Source organism: Cupressus sempervirens, chromosome 4, assembly GCF_028749045.1.
Source record: "Cupressus sempervirens isolate cs-2001-9-10 chromosome 4, ASM2874904v1, whole genome shotgun sequence".
Lineage (NCBI taxonomy): Eukaryota > Viridiplantae > Streptophyta > Pinopsida > Cupressales > Cupressaceae > Cupressus > Cupressus sempervirens.
In genome coordinates this window covers 154747677-154766145 of record NC_143121.1, presented here as the reverse complement: position 1 = coordinate 154766145, position 18469 = coordinate 154747677, and the positions used below count along the sequence as shown (strand labels likewise).

The 18469-nt window shown below is 36.1% G+C and overlaps 1 protein-coding gene across 1 annotated transcript in view; it reads left to right on the top strand.

The window, feature by feature from the left end:
* LOC149560438 (HECT-like ubiquitin-conjugating enzyme (E2)-binding protein) overlaps positions 1-18469 on the top strand; it is a 148318-nt gene that overhangs the window by 111144 nt on the left and 18705 nt on the right. The window contains exon 3 of the mRNA XM_089824682.1: positions 8238-9335. Within this exon, the coding sequence (XP_089680808.1) occupies positions 8238-9335 (1098 nt within the window). The remainder of the gene's footprint in view (positions 1-8237; positions 9336-18469) is intronic.

Here is an 18469-nt window from a genome sequence, read left to right as displayed (position 1 = left end):
CGGGGCACAAAGTAACTATCCATTCTGCTTTTCCGCACTCTAGGCCGCAATAGGTTGGTGTTGGACTCTGTCTCAGTATGAGACCGACTACCACTAACACTCACATGAGCACTAGCACTACGATGAAAAGGAGGCCTAGAAGAACCCTCTCCAACACAACCTACAGATGCGGAAGCTGATGCAGATGCACTTGCAGATGTAGATGCGGTTGCGGATGTGGGAGCACGGGAGCCAATACCTCTTAACCCTTCAAGTTGCATTTTCTTAGTCAACTTGTCTTGTTCAATTTTTTCTAATGCCACTAAACAAGAGCATTTTGCCTCAGCGGTTTGTTGAGTGCAAACTGTGACATCATGGCCAGGTATGCCAGCAATGTGGTATTTCAATCTATAGATACCTCCCGAATTTATTTTTTCTTTGCAAAATATACATTTTGTTTGATATTTGGTTCTCCCAGGAAACTCTTCATTATATTTCCAGCATTCATCTTTTTTACCCATTGTGGAAATTGGAAAATGAAAGCAAAGGGCTGCTGCAATAAAAAAATTCATGTAAAAAATCAAAGTTTGCAACTAATAAACAAAAACTACAAAACAACAAACCCTAGTTTGCAATTTAGTAAAAATAAAAAACATTCAAGATTTGCAAATGAACACTAAAAAAATTTAACAAAAAATGCATACTACATTAACATGCAAAAAAAAAACCAACACTTACCTTTTGCAAATGAGTTGAGGAGTGTCGATATTGACTCCTTAATGCTCCCAATGCAATTTATGACCTCCCCAAATGGACTTCTGATCTCTTTGGTGCTCTTCCTTCTTGCCGGTTGGAAACCTATGGATTCTCTTTTCTCTTCTTCTCTCTCACTCTTCCTCTCTTCTACTCATACTAAGCAAATAGAAGGCTCTTTAGGGTTATAACAAAGAGGAAAGTCAACTTAGAAAGCAAATAAAACATATGTTTTTTTAAAAAAATTGAACTTTCTATCCTTGCTGCCGCGGCCGATTTCTGGAGATTCACGATGGCGATTTTGGCGATTTTTGCCATGAATCGCTGATTTTGGCGATTCAGGCGATTCACAAGAAAAAATCGCCACCAGCGATTTCCGATTCCAAAAAAATCGGGAGCCATGAATCTTATCGCGATTTCGGCGATTTCAGCAATTTCATGGCGATTTTTGGAACTATGCTATAAATAGTAAGATTCCCACCTAACACCCTCAAATCCAACTGTCAGCTCACGAGAATCACAATGATGAGCTCATGAGAATTGCAATGATGAACTGACATGCCCATGCTCCTGGAACTTGCTAAATCAGGGACATTACCATTTCCAATATTACATGATATAGACAATGATTGATACAAAGTTGGCTATGCTAAAGATCTCATTGTATGTATATTTCCATTTTTATTGGGAGGAAGATTCAATCCTCCTACATATATGTTGGTGGTGCCCCATAGCCAAAGGACACCACTTTTCATTGTGGTATATTTATAATTATAATTACTATATAATTATATTATTAATTTACTATAATAATTATATTCTCAATTTCATATATAATTATTGTTAATACAATAGTTATATAATCATGACCTCTATGTCGGTCTAAAGTAATCCGACCATATCTACGATATTATCAACACTCCCTCTTAGCAAGGGAGGAGTCCTTGATAACTTGTAGTTTGTCCTGCTGACGCTATCTTAAATAATTTAATTATAAGTACATATAAATAAGACATAATAAACTTATTTGATTAATGTTAATTGATATAGTGGATATCACTTAAATGTATATAATTAATGTGATTTACACATGATATAAATAGTTAAATAATTAATATAATTAGTAATTTAATTATGTGCTGAATTATTTAAAATTTATTTATTAACTGAGATATTCTCTGGAGTTGAATATGTAAGTTTCTAGAAGCTAAATTTCAACACTCCCTCTTTAGCTAGGGAGGCTTTCATGTAAGGCAGATTCATGATGAATGTATCATTATGATTTACTATCACAATAAATATTATGTTCTTGGATATCACCTTATGTGATATTATGTATGTAGCACATGGAATGTTATTTGATATCACATTTTTGCGATATTCACCATAGTGGATTAATTTTTTTAAACCTTTATGGCATCATGTTGTTGGATAACATCACGTGTGTTATTCACCATAAAGGACTTTAAGATATCTACCATTATGGCATGTCATCGGGTACCATCACATGCGCTACTCACCATAATGGATTTTAGAGAACTATTTATATGGCATGCCATCAGATACCATCATATGCTATCCACCATAAAGGATTTTAAGATATCTACCATTATGTCCTTGAATACCACGATATGTACTATTCTTGATAATGGGTTTAGGATATCTACCATTATGACATGTTGTTGGGTACCACCACATAAGTTACCCACCATAATGAATATTAGAATTTTTTTACCTTTATGGCATGTTGTCAGATAATATCAGAGTCGTTATCTACCATTATGGCATATCATTGGGTACTATCACATGTGCTACCTACTATAATGGATTTTAGAGATCTACCTTTATGGCATGTCGTCAGATACCACCACATTTGTTATCCACCATAAAAGATTTTAGGATATCTACCATTATGTCCTTGAATAATGCCATATGTACTATTCTCCATAATGGATTTAGGATATCTACCATTATGGCATGTTGTCAGGTACCACCACACGAGTGACCCACCATAATGGATTTTAGAGAATTACCTTTATGTCATGTCGTTGAATACCACCACCACATGTGCTATACACCATAAAGGAATTTAAGATGTCTACCATTACTCCCTTGAATGCCACCATATGTACTATTCTTCATAATAGATTTAAGATATCTACCATTATGGCATGTTGTTGGCTACACCACATAAGTTATCCACCATGAGTGATTTTAGAGAATTAACCATCATTGTGAGATCGTCACCTCACAATGAAGGTAACAGTGTACAAGTGTTGTTGAGAGATCACCACCTCACAAAGATATTCATATAACAAGTGCAAAGAAATTCACCACGAATTCTCTCACGTGATGTTGTCATGGTTTCCTACACATGATATCCAACATGAACCATGTTAGTTGGTAATAAAAGCTTTCACCTCAAACTTCTCCCTTACAGAAAAGAATGCATTCTAATTGTTGACAATTCCACACGAGAAATTCCTCTTTAACTTCTTCTTAGAGAGGCATTCATAAAGCGTGCTCTTTTTGGAACAAATATCAACCTTTTGACCTACTTGTCCAAGGTTGCTTTTGATGAGGTGTCAGACTCCCTTTAAACCTGATATCAACCTTTTGACCTCCTGTAGTCACTGAATCCTCTAATGGAATATCAAACTCCCTTTGATATTAATCTTCTAACCTCTTTGTCAAAGGTTGCCTCTAATGGAGTGTTAAACTCCCTCTTATGAAGAAGTGCACCTAGCTACCGATTTAGTCTCATAGTAGCAATTATCAAGATACCCCTTCCTTGAATGTAATCTTTTATGCTTCTTGGTCCACCCTCTTATATTCAAATGATAACACCCTCCGGACAATAGATAGTTTGGAGTGCTTTGACACTTTCCCAGGATTGGACTGAATTTTCATAGCCCTATACAACAGTTATTTGAGTCGACTTCCAGATGACCGTTAACAAACTAGACAACTAGATGACCAGGTGAATTTTTATTCCAATTGCTACCAACAGTGATATAAGTACTGAACATAATAGATAAATACAAAACAGTCTCCATTGGATTTCTACTCACACCTGCGATAATGTCTGGCTTTTGAATATAAGTTTAGTAGTCACGTTCCTAATCCATCTTGCATCTTTCAGCATCTTTGGAGTCACCACAACACCATTTATTTGAAACTGTTTGTTTCACCAGTATCATTTAATGTAGCAACAAGGCCCACTATCATGGTCATGTTTTAGGAGTACTTCTATAATGACCATCTTCTTTATATAATTATTGTATTTCAGAGTCGTAGATATGAATGAATGAGTTTAGAATCTATAAATGTTGATATCATTGAGATGTCAATGCTTGATAGGTTTCAGTATCTATACTTTTATGAACTGTTGATCAACAGATTGGATTAGTAGAGGTGCCCATTAAATTGTGAGAGTGGTGATTTAAGGAATAATTAAAAGTACAAATCAAATCTTAGAGAAAACATTAAATGATTGTCATCACAGTTCATATTGCCAAATGCCAGAGGATGTCATATTGGTTCCTTTCGATCGCTAATCTTCCGCGACTAGTTCAAACAGATTCGATAACAATTGCAAATCTCAAATCGGTTACTGTTAGAATGACATAAGAGACATGCCATCCTAAATGGTATTGACATCAACAACAAAAGAGAAGGCTCATTTGTTTTTCCAAATTAACCAGCACATATGTAACACAAATCTACCTGACAAGAAAAAATATCTCCATTCTTATCCATCTCATCACTCTTGTGAATAGTGTTAGTGACATGTCAAAATGAACAACCAACGTTGAATAAGTTTATGGCTAATAAATGTAGTCTAACATGAGACAAACCAAAATGATATAAAAGCATCCATCAATATCTTACATAATATTCATGGATAACACTGTTTTCTTCTAGCTTGTGTCATTTGCCACATATCAAATTTGTTCTCCACAAGCCATAATCATTGTGAATGCAAGGAATGGTTTCTTCCTTGATAGAAGGGTTCATGCTGCACTAGTAACCAAAAGACTTTATTTAATAGTCTTACCGGATTGACATCATTTTGATGAATACATAGACTACTTTACATTGTCTTTAATACAATCAACCTAATCTCGTTTCTGAGATTGGTTTGGTGATATGTAGAACTACTTCTGTAAGTATTGCTTGTGACTACCTCTGTGGAATGGATCAATCTCAAAGTGTAATATCCCCATTTTTGCCAGCATTGGAGTTTCAGGGATTAGTCTATTATTGCGATCCTTGTAGGATAATTATTGTGGATAGAGGATCTTCTGAGGTAGTGGCTTGGCTTGGGAGGGTCCTATCTTCTCCACAATTCAGTAAGCTACAGGTTGGTCTTCATTTGGGCTTAGTTTTGTGTACTTACTATTTGTGGTAAGTGAGTTGTTGATTGAGATGGATCCTTTCTATTTTTGGAAAGTGCATTTGGTCACATGGAGAAATAATAGGTATGACTCCTATTTCAAACGGCTTATTTAAATGATGAGTATTTTGAGAGTTATTATATTTTTAGTTAAATTATTAAATGGCTAATTATAAAGTTATAATTTAACTTGAGTGTTGAGTTATCATTGAAAAGAACCATTTATTAATTAGTTAAGCAAAGTCAAGTGAAAGAATCCAATGGAAGCTTCTAATTAATTTTGTGTGGTGAAGTTTCTTGATTGAAGTTACATTTTGGCAACAAAAAGGGCATCTGGAGGTTATAAATACAAGCCCATTTGTTGAGAAAAGTATGCTTGGATAATTTATTGGCTTTTGTTGCCTTTGTGGCTTTTTATGAAGGTCAGTTTTTCATGCCCTTGTGGAAGTATAAGGGTTTGGATTTTGACTTTTTCCATTGGATCTACATCTGAAGTATTGTAGGTTCAAATCTGAGATTTTGTTCTAAGTTGCTTGGTAATTCACTGCTGAGGTATTGTGAACTAGTTCTTAAGAATTATTTTGAATCACTGCTGAAGTATAGTGATTATTATATGCTACATTGGTTGAAGCTTCTCTACTGTCTTACACTGTGTCTGCGAAGCTGTTTTATGCTAAGGTATTTGTTTGATTTGGAAGAGAATTCATTGATTGCTGCAATTGGAAGACCTGTAATTAATTTCGATGAGTCATTGTGCATGCTGAAGGGCTTCCGTTTCATTTTAAGGCTGCAAATTGGTAGTTTCTTGAGCAGTGTTACAGCCTGGGAGGCCTGCACCCACTCTACGCTGGTCTGGGATTGTTTAACAGGAGCCTGCATCACTATTTCTAGGCCCACATACTTACCATCAGCCCTGCGATTTGCTGTTGGGTCTGATGGAGCTTTATCGAGGGCCTGTAATTCATTTACAGATACTGTTGTTAGCATGACCTGCAAATTGTTTTGGAAGTCTGTGTGAAGCCGTGGGACATAGCTGGGAGCCTTGTGTAGATTTTGAAGGAGACTATCGTCAGCTTGTTCAGTTCTGAAGCTGTACGCTGAGTCTGGTCAAGCTTTTGAATATAACATCAACTATGAACAGGTTCTTTGAATGTAATTTGAATTTGGAATAAGCCCATTTCAGCACTGTATTTACTTTCCACCAAATAAATTGGCAGAATTAAAAATTGTTTGTTATCCATTGGCATTGTTTTATTTCCTCTATTATTGCTATTCTTCAAAAGCAAAAGGGAAGTAAACACAAGTAGAACATACATTTCTATTAGGTCAAAGAACATTAAAATATATTTGCATTTCCAATTACACTGTTGGGGGTTTTCTTTACCAAATGTTTGACAAAATACCAAACCATCTGATTTGTGTGAAATATTGGAAAGATGGGAGTTGTCCTAGTCATAGCCAGGTGAGGGTTATTACAACACAATGACTCACTCCAGAGAAGTCATGCTAGATGGGACAACCTCAATATGAATTAAATCTTCATTCTACTGAATACTATTGGCTTGTCAGAACACCCAGATTGTATCAAATTCTTGATGAAATCTCTATATCCGGGGACATCAAAATCAATATGCCCTGAAAAGTAGCACAACTTCTATTTGGAATTTGAGCAAAGCTTTAATTTTTTCCCAGTTTGATGTCGTTGTTATGTCAACATGGTTTCTTGTAGGTTATGTCAAATATATGAATAGCAAGGACTATTTCACAATATTAAAATTTTACTCTTTACTATAGTTGCGCTACCAATGTGCTCAACCTATTAATATCAAAAACTGATAATATTCCCTCAAGATTAATCGATATCATCATTCAGTAACAATACCAAATGAATCACCAATATTGAATATAGATCATCAATTATTAAAATGGTAGAAGCTTTAGACAATAACTTGAGTAGCCATTTGAAATTGAAAGATTTCTACAGGAAGATGATGTTCGCAGGTATGTAATGCCCTTGATCATTTTTAAATAATATTTTTCTAGTTTTCCAAAACTCAAGGCACTTAAACATGTTCCCAGGAACTCAAATTGAGACCAGATAATTCAATATTGAAAATGAATAATAATAGAAGTTCAATGGGCATATAGATCACATCCATGTATCATGCCTATGTGCACCACTGCTTCAGTACTCCTCCTTGGCTATATTTGTCATGACTCCAACGCTTTGAGTTTAGTATTGATAATACATTGTTTATATATATCACATATAGAAACATGTCATTGTCGCATCTAAGTAGCGGGCTCGATCTGTAAAACGCAACCCCCAGTCCTTACATTTGTAACTGAGATAATTATGTTTTCCTTGTTTGCAACATTTACCACTAAGTCATACAATATCTTTTTTGATATGACAAGTGTTGGATCTGGTCTACGGGTGTGTGCATGCCAAGAATTATAGCGTCTTCTTCGCCAAAAACGTAGTAACAAAACAATGAAGTTCAATACCGAATTACTATTTGGAAATATTCATGGTATTTCATTTATGGAGTTCAATACCCAAATACTATTTATGGTATTAAATTGGTAGCTTTCAAAAGTAATATCTGGTTCCTTCTCCCGTATATCTCGATAATCCTCGAGACTTAATACCAGCCCTTCCTCTACACTCTTAGACATCACAGACTTGCAAACATTGCAATGTCCAACTTGTCGACTTGCAATCAAAGCCCGTTCCTTATCTGGTCCGAATTTGAGTTCCTGGGTATTTGGGTGACAGGGTTTTCAAACACGTGCTGCTATTTTGTAAAGTTATTGTCTGAGAAGATATTCAAGGCTCTTTATGGTTGGTTCTTAACTCCCTCTATTTGGTGCAGTTGGGTTATGTTTGTCTTGTGATGGAACTTTTTTGCATACCATCTTCATATGATATGATTAGATTACTTGAATGGTTAAAATTGAAAATTTTGTTCAACCTGTTCAGTGGGGACTTCCAACAAAGAAAGCTAAATACAGAGATTATAGGATATATTTCATTTTTATTCTTATGTGTACACTATTGAATGTCATTTATAATTGATTGACATTGTAAGGTTTTATTATTTTGCAGATCCTTCAAGGAACTGCCATCTGTTGATTGGCGTGATGTTGCAGATAACTGGTTTGGAACATGTTGCTGCTCCTTTGGGGGAGTGAGTCAGTTGTTAGTTTCTAATTTTGAGAAATTCTCGTGTATTTCAAAAGGAATATGCTTCATAGGGAACACTTCCATTACAGTCAGAATGGATGAGATTATAAGAGATGCTATTAATGAACATGGCATGAGAATTATACCCAATAATGATGGGCCTCGGAAACAATCAGGTAAAAAATTTGAAAGTGAGATAAATAGTTCAGTTCATGACATCCCATTAAACTGCAATTTGAAATCTGAAAATTTGGTCAATTATAAAAAACATATATGTGACCAGAAAAGTATTTCAAGTCACAACATTGTGGAAAAAGAAGGCACCTTTCTTGATGCTGGAGATAAAGAAGGAAGTATGCTAGAAAAGAGAGAAAAGAACAGTAATAACTACATTGATGTTTCAGACTTGCTATTTGAGCAAGCAAAGCCAGAAAACACCAATTTCAGTTACAATGAGGAATCAGAAACTTTGGTGCATGATGACAAAAATGAAGTGTCTATCCTAGCATCTGATATATCTAGTCTCTCTTGTAAGGATACAAATGCATCAATAAGCATTGTTGATCCTTCCTTGCGATCCATTGATGAACATTCCTCTAGATTTGAAACATTTGTGGATCCTGTATTAAATTGCAAGGGCACTTGTTGTGTGGTCAATTCTAGATTGATGTCAACTTCTCAAAATATTTGTGGTGCACCTGGAAGCAAGATCTTTCTCAAGTGTTGTGGTGGTAATGATTCAGATAATGCATTAGCAGAACAGAATAAAATTACTTCAGAACCTCAGCACGAGAGGACAAACACATTTAGTTTTTATCATGGAAATGGATTCATGATGGGACCTTATGGTGTTTCCAATACGGTAGAATGGTTTGCGGTTCATTGCTCTTCATGTATGTCCTTGATTGGTTCTCATCCTGATCTTAAAGGAAATCCTGTTTCAGCTAATGAAATCATTCAATTGTTTAAGTGTCATATATCAACAAGTGAAGCAGTTGGAGGATTCCATGACGTGTTCAGGTGAGCAATTTGTGTATCGTCCTCTTACAAATTCTCTTTTTAACAGCTCTCATGTTCTAAGTTTTTGTATTGGAATCAGATATTTAACAATAGGTGAAATACTTGAACAATTGCACTGGAAGAATGGCAATATTATGTCCACAAATAGCCAAAATAAGTCAAGTAGACTCAATCAAGAGTATATGCAATCACAGTAGTTAGTGAGATGTGAATAAATGGCCAAAACTAAATGTAGATTGCTAATATAAGAAGCAAAATAACATAAAATTATTATGGTAAACCCTGAAAAAATTATCATGCATTAAGCTTTGTAATATAAAAATATCCTGTTAGACAAAGGTTCCATGCTAAAAAAGGAACTCCCCATAGAGCCAAGAGAAGAGGACTGGTGGAGAACAAGACTTTAATCTGCTTTAGATGCATGAACATAGTAAAAATTGACATGATTTTTTGTACTGTCCCCAAAAGTTTGACAAATAGATTACTTCAACTAATTGTTCTAAAGTTGATCAAATTAATAAAATACTAAAAGGATGACTCTATTATGATTAATTTAATTAAAGTGACTTAAAATAAATATTATTAATGTCTGTTTAATAAAGTTCTCCAATTGCTAAGTCTACATTTGGGCCAAATTTGTTAAGTATTCCATCGGAGACAAATTTGCAATAATTAGAGGAATTTAATGTTTGAAAAATAAGATTACAGTATACTGGAAAATAACTAGGTTAAAGATATATGTGTGTGCGCACGGGCGTGTATACATATACATAAATATATATATATACACGTGTGTGTGTGTGTGTGTGCATGCGTGTGTGTGCTGAGAGTAATCCTTCTCGAGGTGCCTATTTTCATCAAATCCTAAGGTTTAGGATTATATGAAAATAGGCGCCTCAAGAAAGATTACTCTCGGCATATTATATATAAGTGTACATAAGCTAGTAGCAGTTGTAGCACAACATGAAAGACATTTTATGATTTTTAATATTTAACTATATGGCCGTAAGGGTGTGTGTGGTTATGATTAATGTTTGTGGTAGGTTTACGATTAAGGTTAATCTTAAGGTTAGAGGAAATGTTAAGATATTATATGAGTTTTAATCTATAATTATGTAAGGGTAAAGGTTAGTGTTACAGGTAGTGTTAGTATTACGTGCTACTATAACGGTTAAGGTTAGGGTTAGGGTTATGGTTAAGGTTAGTGTTAGGGTAACAGTTAATATCAATGGTGTAATTAGGATTAGTCTTAAGGCCAATGATAGGGTTAGGGTTAGGGTTAGAATTAAGGTTAGTGTGATACCTTGGCATTTCACCTAGGGTCAATGGTAGGTTGAACAATTTATAGTAAGGAGTAGTATAAAGTTAATGGTTACAATTAGAGTTACAGTTAGGAGTAGGATAGGGTTAGAGTTAGGGGCTAGGTGAGATTAATATTAAAGTGGCAATTACTATTATTATGTTAACAATTACAAATAAAATTATGATTAAGGTTATGGTTATAGTTATGATTAGGGGTTAGGATTAGGGTTAGTATTTAGAATATAGTTTATTTGGATTTATATTAGGGACATTATTGGCAATATGGTTAAGATAAGTTGGTAGATTGTTGGAGTCGTCATTTATGACAACATATATCATGTGTAAAGAAGGCACTATGTACAAATGAAGTTTATATAGTTAGACATGGAAAATTGTCTAAAGTATCAGACAATTATTCAGCAAAACAGGGCTGATTGTGATATGTACGTATGGCAAAGTAATTATTGGCACGTGGGCAGTTAAGGATAGATAGTACAGTATGTCAAGATGATGTATATAAGTGTGCAAGTATGTACAAACAATACGAAAGGAGTTATAGAATAAACACCAGTAAAGGTAGTGAACAGGGTAGAACAACGCATAACTGTAAATGGTGAATTACAAGTTAAGGAATTATTTTAGTTACAAAATAATTACTTACCTAATTAGGGATGACATCTGAGATGTTAACCCTAAGAGGGTGAGAGTTAATCTTATATTTTGCCAAGCGTGTGAAAGCTTGAAGGCTGACTGGGCAGTTTTGATAAAATGTAAAGATATAAAGGAAAGATTGTATTATGTGAAGTAATGTGCAAGTTGTGTGTGATATGCGAATTGATATGTGAACTATAGTGATGCGAATTCTGTGTATGATCAAAGGTATGTGAAGAACAACAAAGGAAAGATTAGATATTGAAGATATGAATTGTAAAGAGGTTTTTGTATCCATCTCTTTTGTATCAAGGAATTGTATTGTATAATTGCATGTTTGGGAAGTGGGCTCATCTTGGACACATTTTGTAATTGTATATACCAATTCCTAACAAGAATTCAAAGTCTCTTAGTAGGGACTGATATGTACTTAATGTATTTCATTCGCTCTTAACAGAGTCCATCCTCTAACAAGGAACATTTATATTAGTACATCATTTTGTGGGTACCATCTCCACCGGGGTTTTCCCTAGTTAACATTTCAAGTGTTATTGTGTATGAGTATCTTGTCATGGTTGTTGATTATATTGCTCACATGGTTAAGAATTAATAAGGTTGATAATTGTTATAATTGTTATATAACTGATTCATCCCCCCACCCTGCCTCCCCGCCCCCACCCTCTTAGTTATATTGGTGGACTTTACTTTCTAACAATTGGTATCAGAGCATCAGATCCTTGAAGAGAGAGCTTAACAGCTTTGGGAGATCAAAGGCAGGTCACTTCAGAAAAGAAAATCCTAAATTTGATGGAGTTAACTATGACAGTTGGAAGGAGAAGATGAAGACTCATTTGCTATGTATGGGTCTACGATATTGGCTTTTGAAAAAGAATGACAAAAAAATTATTGAAGAAAGCAAGCTTGAAGAATGTAGTAAAGCTGAAAGAGATATGTTTATGTGCAATATGCGAGCCAGAGAAGCATTACAACCAGCTCTACCTAGAAATGAGTATAGTCAGGCAAGATCTTTAGAAACATCTCATAAAATTTGGAAGACTTTGGAAAATACTTTCGAAGGAGATAAGCATGCTAAAAGAGTAAGATTACAAAATTTGATATGTTTGTTTCAAGATGCTAAAATGATGGAAGATGCATATGTGAGAAGCTATATTGGTAGGATATCTAAGATTGTTGCAAGAATTAAGTCTTGTGAAGGATCTAAAGGAGAAGATGAGATTGTATGGAAGATTATGAAAACTTTAACACCACCATTCAAACAAGTAGCACAAATGGTTGAACTTTTGATACCTTGCACCGAGAAGTTCACCAGGGAGACTTCACTTGGAAGATTGGAAGCACCAGAATCAAGTTTGAGGCAATCTAGAGAATTGACCAGAGTGGAAACAACTTTTAGTGCATTGAGTGTTCATCCTTGTTTTACAAGAAGTGTAGGCACTAATGGAGACTATGCAAGCACTAATGGAAAATTGAAGGAATAGCCCTGCTTGTGAGAAGAGAACTAGATGGTAAGAAAATTTCCAAATGTTGGACTTGTGATGAATTTGGTCATTATGCATCTAATTGTCCTAAAAGAGAGAAAAAGTATAGAAGGAATTTCAAGTCTAGAGACCTAGAGATTGTTTGTATGCAAATGAAGATGATGAATCTGAGGAAAGAGTTCAGAGTGAAAGTGATGATGAATTAGGATTTGTGGCTATAAAAGAAGAGAATTCTGAAATTGAAATTAGAAAAGAAAAAAACCTAGTTTCACAAGTTGAAAATAAATCTGATTGGATTATAGACAGTGGATGTTCACATCATATGACTTGAGATATGAATAAGTTTGTTAAATTCAGAAATCACGATGGAAGAATTGTTAGAGTTGGTAATAATGCAACTTGTCACATCATAGGAATAGCATCTATTACTCTTGATGGAGAGACTAATATCGATGATGTTTATTTTTTTGATGGGTGGCAATTATGAGCAAGTGAACGAGGAAACAAAGCAAGCAATAGTTAAATTCATGACCTCTACACCCATTGTTGCTAAACAAAGCAAGGATTTATGGGGGGGCAATCCCTATGTAAGAAGAGAAATGTGCACCTACATCAATAGCAGAGGTAGCCAAAGACACTATGATGTCAGGATCATCACCGCAAATTACGATTGGTATTGATACCATGCAAGTGGACAGGTCATAGATAACAATTGATGATAAGGAAGATCCTTTCAAGGATTATGACACAAGCATTGTTGGCAATATCACTGGGTACTCCAGTTCTGAAGAAGAAGTAGATGAAGAAAAGAAAGAGTGAAGAAGAAGAGAAAACAAAAAATGAGCAGAAGGAAGAGGAGAAAAGGAAGAAGGAAGAATAAAGGAAGAGGAAAGAAGATGAGGAAAAGAAGAAGAAAGAAGAAGAGGACAAGAAAAGGAAGGACGATGAAGAGAAAAATAAGAAAGAAATAGAAAGGAATAGAAAAGAAGCAGAGGAAAAAAAGAAGAAAGAAGAAGAGGAAAAGAAAAAGAAGGAAGATGAAAAGAAAAAGGAGAAGGAAGAAGAATAAAAGAAAAAGAAAGAAGAAGAAGAAGAAGGAGAAGAAGAAATGAGGAGAAAAGAAGAGAAAGAAAAAGATGAAAGAATAAAGCACAACTGGAAGGTTGTGATGCATGAATCAACATTTCAACCTCAGCTCAAGCATGTTATAACATAATTTGATAAAGTTGAGTTCCAGCATGAGGTTGATATTCTGCTACCTACACTAGAGAAAGGAAAGTCTTCTATGATAACAACGCTATCCATTGCATCAAATGATGATGATGATGATGATCAGAAAGGACTTATATCATCCCTAAGAAAACTGTTGGAGAAGCATAAAAATGTTAGAAATCTTGACAAGACCTTGGAAAAGCTTGTTGAGAAACTTTAGAAGACAGTCACAGCCAAAGTGACAAAGTAGGACGTATAGATAAGAGCAAAAGCGTTTGTGAAACTTTTTGATGAATAATACACTAGTCCATCAGACATCGCAGCAGCTCAAGCACAAATCAATCATGATGCATAGTTATTTGCCATTGTGTGTAACAATGTGAGAAGTGATTTGCAGACCCTTGATGCTAGCATCAAAGAATTGAGAAGATGTCTAGAAGAAGGAAAGAGGTTGTATGGACAATGCGTTATGTGATACAATTATCTAAAAGATATGAATGGTGAAATCAGTTCAAAGGTGAATGAACTTCAGATATTGACATAAACATTGTAGCAGCCAAGCACAATTATGGAAGATTTTGAGGCCGCAGTATCTAAAGTTCATGATGACATCAAAATCATTGAACTTAGGAAAGAAAGGGTAATCAAATGGTTCTCTCTATTCACAGAACATCTAATATCAAAGGCCAGAAATGTGCAAAAGAAGTTGGAAGAATACCTTGCAGCTAAGGCATCCTATGAGAAGTTTGCATACACAGATTTAAATGCATTGAAGTAGCCTCCTATGGATTGTGTGCACTACTCAACACAAAGGAAGCAATAGAGATACTTGGCAAAATGATTTTGAGTTGCTAAAGACAAATTTTGCAGATTGTTTGTCTAGAATCTCAAATTTAGCTTGAGAAGAGGTAACAAATTTTTGATTTGTATATAAATTTTGACACCTTTGTCATTGATGTCACAGGGGGAGAAGTATAAGGAAAATTGTATATAGTATATGATGTATGTAGTAAGGGGAAGTAGTATTATACAATATTATAATAGGAGTTATAAGAAAAGATGGTTTTAAATGTAATGATCCACAAATTTTGAATTTTGAGGTTTTTGAAGTTTTTGCAAAGGTCAATTTTGAAGAAAGTTTTTGATCAACATTTTGCGACTTAGCCAATTTTCCCATATGTTGCCATTAATGCCAAAGGGGAAGATTGTTGGCAATATGGCTAAGTAAGATAAGTTGGTAGATTGTTGGAGTTGTCATTTATGACAACATATATCCTATGTAAAGAAGACACTATGTACAGATGAAGTTTATACAATTAGATATGGAAAATTGTCTAAAGTATCAGATAGTTATCTAGCATAAAAGGGACAATTGTGATATGTACGGATGACAAAGTAATTATTGGCATGTGCGCAGTTAAGGACAAATAATACAGTATGTCAGGATGACATATGTAAGTGCACAAGTTTGTAGGGACAGTACAAAATGAGTTATAGAATAAACACCAATAAAGACAGTGAACAAAGCATAACAAAGCATAACAGTAAATGGTGAATTACAGGTTAAGGAATTATCTTGGTTACAAAATAATTACTTAACTAATTAGGAATGACATCCTAGATGTTAAACTTAAAGAGGACAAGAGTTAATCTTGTATTTTGCCAAGCGTGTGAAACCTTGAAGGCTGATTGGGCAATTTTGATAAAATGTAAGGGTATGAAGGGAAGATTGTATTTTGTGAAGTAATGTGCAAGTTATATGTGATATGCGAATTATAGTGATGCAAATTCTGATTTATGATTAGAGGTACGTGAATAACAACAGAGGAAAGATCAAATATTGAAGATATCAACAGTAAAGAGGTTTTTGTATTTATCTCTTTTGAATCAAGGAACTATATTATATAATTCCATGTTTACGCAGTGGGCTCATCTTGCATACATTTTGTAATTGTATATACCAACTCCTAACAAGGTTGGAATCTCCTAACAGGTATTCAAAGTCTCCTAACAGGGACTGATATGTACTGAATGTATTTTATTAGCTCCTAACATAGTCCATCCTCTAACAAGGAACATTTATATTAGTACATCATTTTGTGAGTACCATCCCCACCTATGTTTTTTCTCTGATCAAGGGTTTCCCTAGTTAACATATCTAGTGTTATTGTGTATGAGTATCTTGTCATGGTTGTTGATTATATTGGTTACATGGTTAAGGATTAATATGGTTGATTATTGTTATAATTGTTATTTAATTGATTCACCCCCCCTCTTAGTTATATTGGTGGACTTTACTTTCTAACAGACATACATATGGTTAAGGTTATAGGGAAGGTTCGGATAAAGTTTACAGTTAGATTTTAAGGTTGAGGTTAGGGATAGGGTTAGGGTTAGAGGAAAGACTTAGCTAATGGTGTAAAGTATGGTTAGTATTATGGATAGTTTTAGAATTCTCCCCCTCGCTCTAAATATATCGTCTAATCACCCTCCCCTCTCCCTTCCTTCTATCTCTAGATATGCCCTCTAATAACCATTTATCTCACTCTCTCCCTTTCCTCATCTCATCGTCATATCCCTCTACCTACCGTCTTCTCTAAGATATCTCTATTGAAAACATCTCTCTCTCTCTCTCTCTCTCTCTCTTCCCCCTTCCCTCCCTCCCTCTACTATCATTATCCCTCTCTACAAAAAACAAAATATGAACCACTCTCTCTGTCACACGCGCGTGCGTGGACACACACATACACACATGCACTCTGACGCACACACATCCCTTTATACTCTCTTTGGATATTCCCCCTAATACCCCTCTCTCCCTTTCAACCCCACCTCAGCTCACCATCATATCTCTCTCTCTCGCTCTCTCCCCCCTCTCTCTCCCCCTCTCCCCTACCCTCAATCTCTCTCATTTTAAAACAAAACATTAGAATCTCCCCCCCCCCTCTCTCTCTCTTCTTGCTCTCTCTAGTTATACCCCTAATCACCCTCTCTCTCTTCCTCTTCATTTCACTATTCTTTCTCCCTCCCTCTCTCCCTCCCTCCCTCCCTTATCCCTTCCTTCTCACTATATATGCCGCTTAATCTCTCTCTACCTCTCGCTTTCCCTCTCTCTTTTATCCGTTTCCCGATCTCTCTCAATCTCTCCTTACCTCCCCAATGCCTTCCCTCTCTTTTGTACCCCCTAATCAGCCTCTCTTGCGTTTACCGCATAGGTTAATCAAGAAATGCACACAGATAATGAACACGAACAACAGTACTCCTTTATTCGCATATGCCAACAGATTACATAACTGGTGATAAGATAAGATGATTTACAATGATCCCAGATGGGGCATAAATACTTTTCGCCGAACCTTCCAGAAGAAGTCTGTCGGCTACAAAACAATCCTAATCTACTTGTCGGCCCGTCGGCAACAAAATCTTTACCAACGACAACACCCTATCGGCTACAAAATACACAATTTGCCGACTACATCATCCCCCCAAAAAGAAAATTTGTCTCTTGACAACTAACAAAATAGGAGACAACCTCATACAGTAAAACAAAGAAACACTAAAGAGAAGGTGGTGCCCTTGAAGAATGCTGTTGCTGACACAACTCATAGACCTGCTTCATTCGGATGCTCAAATCCTTCTGTATTCGTGAATTAACCTCGACAGCCTCCTTCAGGAGAAGTGCCGCATCCATAGCTTGCTTCCTTGCTACCTGCAACTCCTATTCTACTGCATCCTTATCCCGTACAACCGCTTCCTTATCCTGCAGTAACACTGCCCTTTCAGCTGCCCAAGCTGCCTGCTAAGTGGCCAAATGCACTGCTAACTTCTCTCGAGCCTCCCTCTCAACTGCCAGAGATCTCTCGGCAGCAATCCTATTTGCTGCCCTGTCCGCCTCCACGTGCCTGTGGGCATAATAAATCTCCTTATACAGTGCCACGATCTCATGTGCCAGCTTCTCCAGCAGAGTGTTGCGCGGCCCCAACTCCGGCTCGCTGGTCCAATCCACCAACATCTTCGATGTCTCGACTGCTGGCCAACCCCTCTCCTCAAAACATGAATGGAACCGCTGCGGACAGATCTCCCTGATGAAAGCTCAAACGAAATACCACTCCCTCTATCGAGTCATAGCTTGCAATGCCACATCATGTCCCTTAGCGCAATCTTCATAGCTTTGAGGTAGTCTCTGCACCTGTCCTCATCCGACTCATAATCCTCCTTTGCAAAGCCTTCCATCGTCCATTCGACATCACTATTTTGTTCCTCATCTGCGGGGAGCATGCCCACATCCGGTGTGGCCTCCTCTGCTCTCGGCGCAACCACAACCTGTGACACCCCCACCTCCTGAGGCTCTGGTCCTGTAGTTGATACACCGAGGTGCCCGAGGGATTGGATGGATGGACCAACCTTGGCTGGGATAAGTCAGAACTGTTGTCTCAAGTAAGCACTGGCTCTATCCATCACCTCCGGCTG